The following is a 12,775-nucleotide window of genomic DNA, read 5'->3' as shown; positions in this document are numbered from 1 at the left end:
CGCAATTGCGAGAGAAAAAAAAGACAGAATTGAGACTCTCACAATTCTGACTTTTTTTCTCACAATTGCGATTTTACATCTCACAATTCTGACTTTATAACACAATTGCGAGTTTATATCTTGAAATTCTGACATCTTTTCTTGGAATTGTGAGATAAAAACTAACAAGACTAACTTTTTCCCCTCAGAATAGTTTATATCTCACAATTCTGACTTTACAACACGTAATTGCGATTTTATATCAATCAATTTTGACTTTATATCTCGCAATTCTGACTTTATAACACATAATTGCGACTTTATATCTGGCAAATTCTGACTTTATAACTCACAATTCTGAGAAAAAGTCAAGATTGCGAGATGTTAACTCGCAATTGTGAGAAAAAAGTCAGAATTGTGAGATAAAAATTCTCAATTACTTTTTTTATTTTTCATTCCGTGGCAGAAACAAGCTTCCATAATGTTGTCGCATACCAGTACGGTTTCTGATTTCCGTATAATTATAATGAGCACAAACGCAATGAGTGAATGGGCATGGACACAAAACATCAGGGATGCACAATTTAAACGGCCATCATATCGGTTTCGGCCGATATGTTCATTTTTAATGTTATCGGTATCGGCCCGATTACAAAATTTGGCCGATATATTAAAGCCGATAAATAATGTATTATTTCCTTCAGCTGAGACACTTCAGATGTGCACTGTTCAACATGATGGTTATAAATAGCTTGATAGAAATCATTAAAAAAAACAAAAAAGAAAATATAGTTCAGTGCAAGTCTGTGATATCGGCTACATAAAATCATAATGAGAGCATTATAATGGTGTGCTTAATGTTTAGACTTAGTTTTTGTAATTAGACTCAAATTATATAAAAAATTTGGATTTATATTTATCAGCCAATATATCGGTTATCGGCTTTCAAATATAAAGAAATATCGGTTATCGGCCAAAATTTTCATATCGGTGCATCCCTCCAAAAAAAAAAGAAAAAAAAAATGCATTTTAACATAGTCCATGATTCATGCAGTATATTACAAATCTCCTGAAGTCACATGACTTGACTCATGATGCATGAGCTGTACTTTTAACCAGTTTCGCTGTGATTTTGTGTCATTTTCTGGAGCTCCACACGGTTTTGTAGAAAAGAGCAGCATGAATATCGATTCTGGGGTTTGGAACTACATGAGCATGAGTATAAATACTAACTTTTGAGTGAAATAACCCTTTAATAGTGTTTGACAGCTGTTGTGTGATGGCCCGAATCCGTCAGCGGTTCATTAGGGTACAGCAGGACTGGGGGTTATTGTTAGTGTCAGGTGCTGTAGTGTTCACCGTTGCTCCATTAAGACTAGTGTTTGATTGAGGCGGCAGCTTCAAGTAAATCTGCGCTGGCGGAGAGTCTCTCAGGATGTAATCTGATTGAATGCGTTCGGTAATCCCACACTGCTCCACTTCCCGCTCTCGTCATCAGTGCCGGATTCGGTGCAGGTAGCGTTCGGGATCTTTCTCTGGAGCGGCGTTCCAGCTCCACCGAGGGCCAGCCGAAGGCCCCTGAGCCTCTTCCTCAGGGAAGTCCCCTTGATCACATGATCCGGCCTCAGAAGAGCTCGGTCCTCCACAGGCTCCCAGAGCAGACGAATCATCGTTACCAGTGTCGTCTTTATCTTCTTCAGTTATGACTTCAGACGCCGGTCCCAGTGAGCACTCGTTGATCCTTATGGATGATTAAACAATTAATGCATCGACTTATAAGATGCAGATCGTTATATTATATACCAATGCTACATTTTTTTTTAAAAATGTCAAAATCGTTTGTTAACAAACAAGTATTTATGGAAGCTTTCCGCCACTGAATAAAAAAAAAATAAAATAATTGCGACTTTTTATCTCACAATTGCGAGATATGAAGTCAGAATTCTGACTTTATATCTCGCAATTGTGACTTTATATCTCGCAATTGTGACTTTATATCTCGCAATTGTGACTTTATATCTCGCAATTCTGAATTTACATCACGCAATTCGGACTTTATATCTCGCAATTCTGAATTTATATCACGCTATTCGGACTTTATATCTCGCAATTGTGACTTTATATCTCGCAATTGCGACTTTATATCTCGCAATTCTGAATTTATATCACGCAATTCAGACTTTATATCTCGCAATTGTGACTTTATATCTCGCAATTGTGACTTTATATCTCGCAATTGTGACTATATATCTCGCAATTGTGACTTTATATCTCGCAATTGTGACTTTATATCACGCAATTTTGACTTTATATCTCGCAATTGTGACTTTATATCTCGCAATTGTGACTTTATATCTCGCAATTGTGACTTTATATCACGTAATTCTGACTTTATTTCACGCAATTCTGACTTTATTTCACGCAATTCTGACTTTATATCTCGCAATTCTGACTTTATATCATGCAATTCTGACTTTATATCATGCAATTCTGACTTTATATCTCGCAATTCTGACTTTATATCTCGCAATAGTGAGAAAAAATAAAAGTCCGAATTGTGAGATAAAAAGTCGCAATTACCTTTTTTATTTTTCATTCTGTGGCGGAAACAAGCTTTCATTGCTTCAATGAGCTCATTGTTTCTGCCTTAAATCATTGCATTGTTTAAATTAATAGATTTTTAGCTAACTGTGATTTTGTACGAGTACATTTCTGAAATATATAACATAAATTGTAATGTAATGAATTTTCTGTAAAGCTGCTTTGAAACGATGTGTATTGTGAAAAGCGCTATGCAAATAAATGTGAATTGAATTATATGATTAGAGTATTCTCATGCACTATAATGTTCACAGGTGTGTGTGACCTGTGGTTTTTCCAGTCTGATTACTTTAGCGTGCAAGGTTTGAGTGGCTGATCTCGTGGCCTACATTTGTTCAGATTAGTACGTTTCCATTAACACACACACACAGTGGCAGTGAAGCTGGTGTAGTTGCCATGTGTATCAGAATTCAGCTTTATAGACATTTAAGTAAATCTACAAGGATAAATCCTGCAAAATCATGTCCGAGTCACATATAACCACAAAAACAACTGAAAAAGGTGTTTTTGCAACTTTTTTAATGACACTTAAGCATATTTTCACCCAATTGTTTTTTTACATTATCATTATTCTGAAATTGGAAAAAAGATTGTAAACTAAAATTCGGCAATTTATTGCAATCAGCATAAAGGCAGTAAACAAAGGCCAGTATGATGTATAAAATACTTTACCGATACATAAATAATGTAGCATTATTATTTTTGCATCACAAATAATAAGAATAAGGTTTGTTTGGGGTTTTTTTTTACCTAAAAAATAGTTTACTGATATAAATATTATTATTACATTGCAAGAAACAAGAATGAGTATTGTTTTTTCTTTTCATATATATATATATATATATATATATATATATATATATATATATATATGTATATTTGTTTTTTTAAATAGTCATTCATACATTAGATAAAACATTTGAAGTAATGATAATTACATTTGCATTGTTTTTAGGAGAAATTCTACTAAAGTAAGCTTCATTTGCTTCATGCAGAATGTCATCTTATAGTTTATCTTTTGATTTTGAGGTATAATGTGACCTGAACATGATTTTGTGAGATTCACCCCAAAAAAATGCATTCATTGACAATTTTAGTTGCATATCATCTGCTAATGAAACTTAACGTGCAATTCTGAAGGAATTGCAATTCAGTACACAAGCATTACAATGATTCAAAGTGACAGTTAACAAAACCAAAACTAGCCTTTCGATCATGTCAGTTTGAGTGTGTACGACTGAGGACTAAATTCTTAGCAAAAATACGTACATTACTCAACAACAACAAAAATACTTTAATGAATACTATGTTCTGATGCAGCAGTTTCGGTGTGTCTCACCTGAGGTGTCCGAACGCTCGGACCCATCTGGTTCCCGTGTTGTCTTTATGAGACTCCACCCTGAGGCCGCTTCTGTTCCTCGCTCGGACCCGGAGTCCCACCAGCGCCTGCGCCAGACCCGTCTCCACCTCCGCCATGCCTCCGTCCTCCGCCTCCTCGTCCGCCCCGTCCTCTGCTCTCCGGTTCCCCCACACCATGCGGGCCCGCTGCTCCGCGTCCGGGTCGCCCGCCGCCTGGAAGAGCCGCTTCAGCTGCCGCAGGTTCACCCCCTGGAAGATGTTGGCCGTGCCGGACTTGCGGTTGCGGCGCTCGGAGGCCGACGGGCGGGGGAACGTGGGCTGGGACGGGCCTGCGAGAGCCGGAGCTGAGGCCACGTCCTCCATCTGTGGGGTAAGAGGGTCATGAGGGGTGTGAAGCACTTTTGTATGAACTACAGTAGTCAACATTTGAAGTGGATCAAAGTTGTCCGGAGACAAGAACGGGTTTCCTTCACAATTCATGTATAACTTCAAATGTTCAAAAGCACTTCAAATGTTCACTACTGTAGTTTTGTACATCAATACAAAGATGTTTTTAAAGGGATACTTCAGGATTTAGCTTTGTATTAGTAGAAAACGAGTAGTGTTTTTAAATTACCGTGTTTTCCACTCTCACATCCCCCTGAGACGAGAGATTTATGTATTTTTTGTCTGGAAAAAAATCGTAATTTTGTGTCATCGGAGGATTTTGTTGTCCAGAGGCTAAAGACTACAGTCAGTAATCAGGTCTGTCCTGCATGTCCTCAACCCGCCCATAGAGGGCGATCTCACTCACAGAATGAACACATAGTGTCGGCCATCTTGTTTTGGAAGCTAAGCGAACAGGCTCTTGTTCTGTGGAGAAAGCTGAGTACGTAGTAAGGGGTTACCATCCTCTTTTTCACGGACATGTCCGGCCGTCGATGTCCGGGATTCAGCTTTTGCTTTCTGCAGTCTAAGTTTAACCATTCATTGTTTACATGCACAGCTTTTGTTTCAATCTAACTGAATTAATCCCGATTGGTGAATCTGAATGTAGTGTTTACATTAATGCTTAACAAGTGATCGGTTGATTTCAGTTTTAACATTGCTAAGAAAATTCATGCTCCTCCGTGAGAGATACGAGACCGGTGCGTCTCACATCGGTAATCACGCCGTTCTCCAGCGGCCCTCACTTGTCCCGCTCGCCACAGGAAAAGAACTTTATGCAAACAATTGTTATTTCATGAATTGGTTAACTTGGAAATGTTGGACTGTTTTATGGCAATATAGGCCTGTATATTGCGGTAACTAATTCATCACCTCATTTTATACATTTTTGACCGTGTTGTAATAATGTGTTGCTTTGCATGTTTTACTTAAAACGAGGGAACGAATTAGGACAGCATGGCCACAATTTACTAAAATGAGGGAACAAATTCTGTGTCATGGGACAAAAATACATGGGTTTATGTATTTTGGGGTTTAGGTTTAATTTTGAGATGTATATTTTTGTCCGCTGTCATCTTTTCTAGTGGAACGAAACATGCAAAATACACATTTAAGTGTTTATGTTATGACACTTATCTATTTGCGTCAGTAGATTTCAATTAGGTCATTTTCCAATTCAGCAGCACTTACATACCAAACCATAAATAATACTATCAATATTTGAAGATTTTTACAGAGGGGTTTCTTCATCTATAACATTTTATTCCTAAAAACATGGTGAGAATTTTTTTTTTTCTGGCTGTTGATGTGAAGAGAAATCCAAAATCCCATCTATAAAAACATGTCAACAAAATGAAACAATTTTGAACCATTATGTTCTGGAAATGTATGCACATATTTAATTAAATTAGCATTAAATTACATTACATTTAAAAAAAATACTTTTAACTTGAAAAGTATGGTGAAATCTAGTTTTGTTTTGTACCCTATTTATCTGTGTTGTCTTGCCTTAAGTTGGTACGTCACTGGAAAAAGAGTATTTAAACCACAGGTTCAGACATTAGCCTACTGACCTCCATTGACAAAGGCTATTAATGCCATTCAGTCACCAGTGCCCGTTATAGCAGTCTAAGCAGGGAAAAACAAGGCTATGTCACTTAAGGACCCTAAAAAACCCTGTTCATTGGTTACACAAAGTCAGAAATCAAATCAAGTAACCTTTATTTTACATAGTGTTTTATACAATACAGATTTTTCCAAAGCAGCTTTACGGTGATAGCAGGAGAATGATTCAACGATGCAAACAATTCATTAAGCCTATCAGCACCTCTAATAAATACAGTGGAGAAAAAACATTGGGAGAAACTAGGCTCATTCTCTTCTGGCCAACGAACGGACACAGCACACAAGGATCGATTCATAGGTTTAATGTAGAAAGAGTTTTTGGTCACATGATGAGTTTGACATTTACTACTGTAGCAGCGGGTAACTTCCAAAGCTAACCAGCTAAACCTATGCTTCCCTGGTCTGAACATTAGTATACCGTGTCCATGGTCCGAACAGAGCACTTGTGTATTGTTAACTACACAGTGTTACAAATTATCGTGAAACATTTTGCATAATGCAGCACTAAATTGGCAGTCCCATCAAGTCACGGTCCATATTACTTCCAGTTCATTCATCACACTGGAAATGCAAGGTTAGTTTGAGCGCACTGCATTGTGGGATGCATGTGATGTTCAGAGATAAACAGGAATGTCTGCTTAGCTTGTGATAATTTGGTCTTCTTGGCAGAAAAGGACTCGATGAAAAAAAACGATGATGTTACCTCACCCGACGTCATCTAAAATGTAAACGAACTTAGAGAAGGCTCAAACGGTATGTTACAGGTAAATATCGTTTGGATACCTTCTGGATTCGTTTCTCAAATGTCTCTGGAAATTAATGATTAAATGTACGATTAGATAACTGGTTTGGTTGATTTGCTTCGATCCACAATCACAAAGCCGGTTGAAGTTTGCAGTACGACGATGAGTCACGTGACGACATTACAGTGACGCACGAGCGCACGAACATCCGCAGTGACAGCTGCGCGAGGACAGACAACAAAAGCGCTAATGAAAACACATCGACAAAAATTATAGCAAATAACAAAGCATATGTTAAAGATTAAACGCTCGCTCGTGCGTGACGACATGAAGGATCACAAAGTGCACAATCGCGTTAACCGTATTTCTAGGTGGGAAATCGGTTCTGCTTTGCTGCTCTCTAAGAAAAAAAAAAAATATTAACGACACAATTATGCAGACATCTACTCACCTTTTCTCTCTGAACTAGTGTCTTTGTGTCGTTTGCATGTTGTATCTTTGGAATCGCTCTGTGTAAAGCAGCAGAATGCTGTAGTAAACAGCCTGGCTGTGTGTGTCTGTCTGTGTCAGGCGAGCGGAACGGACAGAAAAGTTTAACGCTCTGACTCGTCACATACTGTACCAATCTGACCAATGAGAGGACTGGGATAGAAGATTGATCCCGCCTCCAAGTCTCTTTCAGCCAAACACAATTCACAGTGTGTGTGTGTGTGTGTGTGTGTGTGTGTGTGTGTGTGTGTGTGTGTGTGTGTGTGTGTGTGTGTGTGTGTGTGTGTGTGTGAGAGAGAGAGAGAGAGAGAGAGAGAGATAGAGGTGTCCTTCATTGACGTCACCCCGAAACTGTCTCGATAAAAAAAAGGGGGGGAAAAAACTCGGTTACTTCATTCTAGTGTGCATAAATATATATAGGCCATATAAATATTAAAAAAAAAAAGAAAATGCATCAGCTTTAAAAATGAATTGATTGTTAAAATTATTCCAAATGTTTGAATAATTTCCCATCAGAAGACCGTGTATTTGACTCTACATCAGTAAGTTTAACTTTTCAATTACATAACATCAGCATTAAAGATTAATATAAATTGCAATAGCATAAATAAATTGCAATGAACGTAAATTGCTGTAAATGTTTTTTTTTTGCATTTCCGTCAATAGAGGGAGACACAGGCCAGTGTTGCTACATGGAAGTCAAATTGCAGAACTAGTGGGAGCACTGAGGTTGTTTTCACAGATTTATGGATCCTTCACTTCTCAGGTAAATCTCTTATTTTTCCCAAAAGCCATAAACATTTTTGTTTAAAAAAAAATATAGACAAAAACAGACAAATATTTCATTTCACGGCTAGGCGTCCTGAACTTAAAGGGATACTTCACTCAAAACTGAGGACCTCTTGGAAAATTCTGTCATCATTTACTCACCCTCAGGTTGTTGCACACCTGTATGAGATCTTTGGCACCATTGACCTCTATAGTAGAAAAAAAATACTATGGAAGTCAAGGGTGCCAAAGTTTCAACCGTTCTTCAAAATATCTTCTTCAGCATTAAATGATGACAGAAATTTCATTTTTGAGTAGAGTATCCCTTTAAAGAGCGGTTGCAGTAATAGGCATAAATATATATGACAATAACTTTAATCATTGCTACTGTCAAAGATCTGATGTCACACAAATGTGTTTTTGAACATTTCCGTGTGTATGTATCAGAAATAATAGGTACTCAAGTGTAACTTAAAGGTGCTATAATTATTTTTTTTTAGCAGCCTCTATCTGTGATGTTTCAGATTGCAACCAATTTTTACAAGAGCGCTCGTACTCGAACACAAGATCGATCACTCATGGTACACGGTGACACTGAGACTTTCAACACACTGGAGAAAGCATCACACAACATGCTGGAAACTCATGTACACTCCCACTACAACGTTACAATAATAGGCTACTTTTATCAGCTTGACTGAACTAATGCTCCATGCTCGTACCATGATAACATTACATTTGTGGTGTTATCTTGCATAATGCATTTCACAAACTATTAGTGTATCTTTCACTATCAGCAATGTCAACATAGGTGAATGTATAATATGAGGACGAAAACGGTTAGTGAACTAAACTGAACAATTTCAGTGTAACAGTAAGATTGTAGGAAGTGACATTACTGTACTGACCATGTCTGGAAATGTGCATTATAGACAATATGATAGTCATGGGATGAGTGACGTTAGACAGGATGTAGTACATAAAATAAAAGTTACATCCTAAAGCACCTACTTTTTGTTATTCTGCTGATCCGTGTTTTCGTCCTAAGTCGATCCGATTCACATTTGGCCAGACGAGCTTCAGCAGATTAATTTTTGTTTTGTTTTGTTTTTATATTTCTGTGGAGTGTGTGCTGGAGGCAGGAGTTGTTTGGTGTTATCAGACTCATGTTGTTCGCTGCTGTGCCGTCATAGATTGTATATAAAGGAGAGAGTCTTGGGAGTGTGTGTTGGAGTGTGTCTCGGGAGCGCGCATGCTCATCACATCTAATGGATTTCACAGGAAATCCGACCCGGAGACCTCACATATAAATATGAATACTGGCCTTCAGAGGTAATAGCAAAACCCGACAAGTGGATCATTGTAATGTGTGATTACAACCCCTTCAAACACAGGCAATAAAAAAGGATTCATTTTAGAAGAAAGGTTACATGAAGGATATTTAAGTAAAGTTATTTAAAGGGGTGATGAACTGTGAAATCAAATTTTCCTTGAGCTTTTGACATCTAAGAGGTCATCATATTATAAGAATATCCTGTAAGTTTCAGAACTGAAAACGTCCTTGTTAGTCCAATAAAAGCTTTTATTGACACAGCCTCAGCAAACGACTCGTTTTTCAAAGTGGGATTTGCGCATTGCACACATAGCTAAATAACATAGGCCTACCTCGTGATGACAAACCGGATTGATCTACCGAGCAATACAGAATATTGTGCAGCGCCTGGTTGTGGAAGAAGACAGTCGCTGCATAAGCTTCCTCTGGATTCCAACAGGACTGCATGGATAAACTTTATTTTTAATGACGTTCCAGCTGATGAGGGTAAAACATTGTCCGTCTGTTCGCTTCATTTCACTGAGGATTGTTTTATAAACAAGACTGGATTTGCAGAGCGATTAAGAGTAAAGAACGGTGCTGTGCCGTCTATATTGGATCTGACAGGAATATTGTGCAACACACAGACTCTGGGTCGAACATGTATGGGTTAATCATTCCAGTTGCCATTTTACAACATTGGATGTTTTCAAAACAATTTCCCCCATGTGTATCAACGGGTGAGTTAAACTCATTATAATATGCAAAACTGTTATCCACTCACAGCAGTGGGCGTTTACTTCCAAGTCTTCAGTGCGAGACGCCCATAAAAACCCGGCGTTTTTCAGCTAGGCTCAAAACTAGGGTAGAAAATAGCCTATTACTTAATCATTTTAATGTTTTTGAATGTAAAAACCAAGCGAACGTCATAAGTAGACCTCAGACAACAATATAATAAAATTTAAAAAGCCAGTTCATGACCCCTTTAAGCACTTACAGATACTTTCTCCAAGAGACAGTCATCTGATGGGTTTCTTCACTGTCCTGTGCATTGAGGAAAAATGGCCATTACAAAGTGTTGAACTTTCTTCCCTTTTGATGTAAAGTTAGAAAAAGTCCACTTACTGCACATGCTTCAGCCAACACTTTCTTGGGAACAGGTATAAGTGTTGGTGTAAAACTGCACAAAAGAGGAAAACACAATGGCATTACAACTACACTAGGAAAAATGTGATCAATAACTAATGGAAAAATATTTTTACATCAAGTTCAACATGCAGTTTTCACCTTCACAAGTCAAAGCAATTGAAATATTTAACAGTTGAAATGACTTTACCAGCCTTTTGGACTAGGCCTTCTTAATTTGATGCAGCAACAACTTATTGTACAGTCTAGCAAGATAATTTAAAACTCATTTACCAGTAATGAAGGAGTTGCTGCTGCTGGTGGATGTGTGTCTGAGGAACAGCTGAACCCAGGCATGCCCTCCACAATGGGTCTGGACCACCACCACTTCTGCCAAGGTGCAGGGCCACCACCTGCTTTTTTCTGCTCAGCTTTTTTCTTGGTTAACGTTATAAACAAACAAACACATAATTTAATATTTTTTTAATAATTGTTTTTTGTAAAATAGCCTAAGAACCGTAGAAGTAGAAAAGATTACCATTTTGAATAATATTCTTTTACTTCGCTTTTACTTGTTCCCATGTTCTAGTGGGTCCTGAGGTGGCTCTGGCATTAAGCAATTATGAAATTATTAAAATACAAGAATATATACTGAAATAAGAGATATGACCATAACGTGGTGAGCACTTACACATTTAATTTGTCTGCTATACTTTTTGCAAGCCCTCTCTCCTGGCTTTTGCACATTTTGAGGTGTTCCCTGGCGGTTTAATTAAGCTTTCAAATTCAGCATATTCTTCAAGCAATAGCTCTTGCTCTGCTGCGGTGAAAAAGTGAGCATGCTTTATGGTCAACCAATTGTTGCTGATCAATGTTTCTTCTTCTTCTTCTTCTGTAGTTTTATTTATTTCTTTATTTTTGGCAGTTTGCAAGTGAGGTGCATTAGCCATATCATAATATCACATCATCTTGGATGTTGGGTGTTTATTTGATCATCTCGGATGTCTTAAAAGGATACTCAAACAACGGACGGATTGGGATATGGAAATAGTGGATGTTATTCAATACTAGTATATAGCTATGTAGTAGCCTATGGTTGTTTGATGAACGCATGTTCACTTCTGCTTCATCTGACTGACCTAGATAGCCTAACGTTAGAGGACAGCAAGAAGTTGAGGCATCTTCAACTCTTTCAAACTCCAGCACAAACGCAGTTTGTGAATTCCATATTCGTCGTCTTTTATTTTTAATGACATATCAATATTCTTCTAATAGTAGTTTGCTTACGTATGTCAAAAAACATTCTGCAGTCGTGTGCAGTTTTTTTCCACCGACTGCGCTGCAAAACAATGATGACGGGAAATGACTGGCACAAGCTTGCTCATTGGTTTAAACGACCGCGGTGAATTGTTCTATTTTAAAAGTTAGATTTTAAAACTCTGATATCGTGTTTTTATGTGTATAAATTATGTGTGAATATTCCAAAACTCTCCTATGGGTTATTTGATAGTCATGTTTATAAATGCATGTTCAAGTATAACTGATTGATAAACACGTCTTTCGAGAGGAAATAAGTACTTTGGGTGTCTTGTTTATTATATTTATTTTCATTTAAAAATAACTTAAATTACATCCAGTCTATCATCAATACGCATGAGTGAATCTCGCATAGCCAGCCTACATTAACCGCGCATCTCAATCTGCTTCCTGGTTCGGTAGCGGTACCCAAGTGAAAGTAAAATCTATTTGATGAAAACATCAAAATCATTTACATTTTATTAATGGAACATCAATATGATCAGCATGACCTGTCCACAGATCAATTTCCTCATGGGTGAGTCTTATAAGCCTACAGTTTAAGTAATCGTTTAAATTTTAATTTATTGTTTTTCTACCTGCCGCTATCGCTCTCCCAGCCATTTTGTTTTGGTTATACGATTGTCCATTCATTTTTATGTAATTCAAAATACCTTTAATGGTTTAAAGTAGACTAATGAATTTGCATTCAGATCACAATTCGTGCTGAGAAAGATAAACACAATGTTGAGACAATATTCCTTTTAAAAACAATAGTTCGATTTTTGTATTCGAATATTTAGCTTCTGATATCATAAGTCTTGGTTGGTTTCTCTTATGGATAGCATATATCAGCACAATATAAAACAGTCTTTCAAGTGTTTTTGGCACAAAGTACAGGAACACTGACTGTAGGCTAATGTAGGCTAGTGTAATGTAGTGACAGATGTGAGCCGGAGGCCGACTGTTGCTACGTGGGATGATGCAGAATCAAAACTTCAACTTGGCACACAGTACCTCAACACCGATTGTATATAATGGAGTGTGGTGT

General features: G+C 37.5%; 2 protein-coding genes across 3 annotated transcripts in view; one reads left to right on the top strand and one right to left on the bottom strand.

Annotated features, from left to right (window-relative positions):
- Positions 1-36: 36 nt before the first annotated feature.
- avpi1 (arginine vasopressin induced 1) lies at positions 37-7,345 on the bottom strand. Its single transcript, XM_039684888.2, has 3 exons — positions 7,186-7,345; positions 3,920-4,302; positions 37-1,720 (listed from the first exon to the last, which is right to left on the bottom strand). Exons 2-3 carry the CDS (start codon positions 4,300-4,302, stop codon positions 1,474-1,476), a joined length of 630 nt encoding a protein of 209 aa, XP_039540822.2. The 5' UTR covers positions 7,186-7,345; the 3' UTR covers positions 37-1,473.
- A 4,844-nt stretch (positions 7,346-12,189) lies between these two features.
- LOC120488259 (NACHT, LRR and PYD domains-containing protein 3) overlaps positions 12,190-12,775 on the top strand; it is a 65,647-nt gene continuing 65,061 nt past the window's right edge. The window contains exon 1 of one of the 2 annotated variants that reach the window (XM_089131926.1): positions 12,190-12,262. In XM_089131926.1, the coding sequence (XP_088988052.1) occupies positions 12,210-12,262 (53 nt within the window). In that variant the 5' untranslated portion in view covers positions 12,190-12,209. The remainder of the gene's footprint in view (positions 12,263-12,775) is intronic. The other variant, XM_089131930.1, reaches the window with a different exon arrangement.

This window comes from Pimephales promelas, chromosome 6 (assembly GCF_988280905.1).
Source record: "Pimephales promelas chromosome 6, fPimPro1.hap1.1, whole genome shotgun sequence".
NCBI lineage: Eukaryota > Metazoa > Chordata > Actinopteri > Cypriniformes > Leuciscidae > Pimephales > Pimephales promelas.
This window is presented reverse-complemented; position numbering and strand designations above follow the sequence as displayed.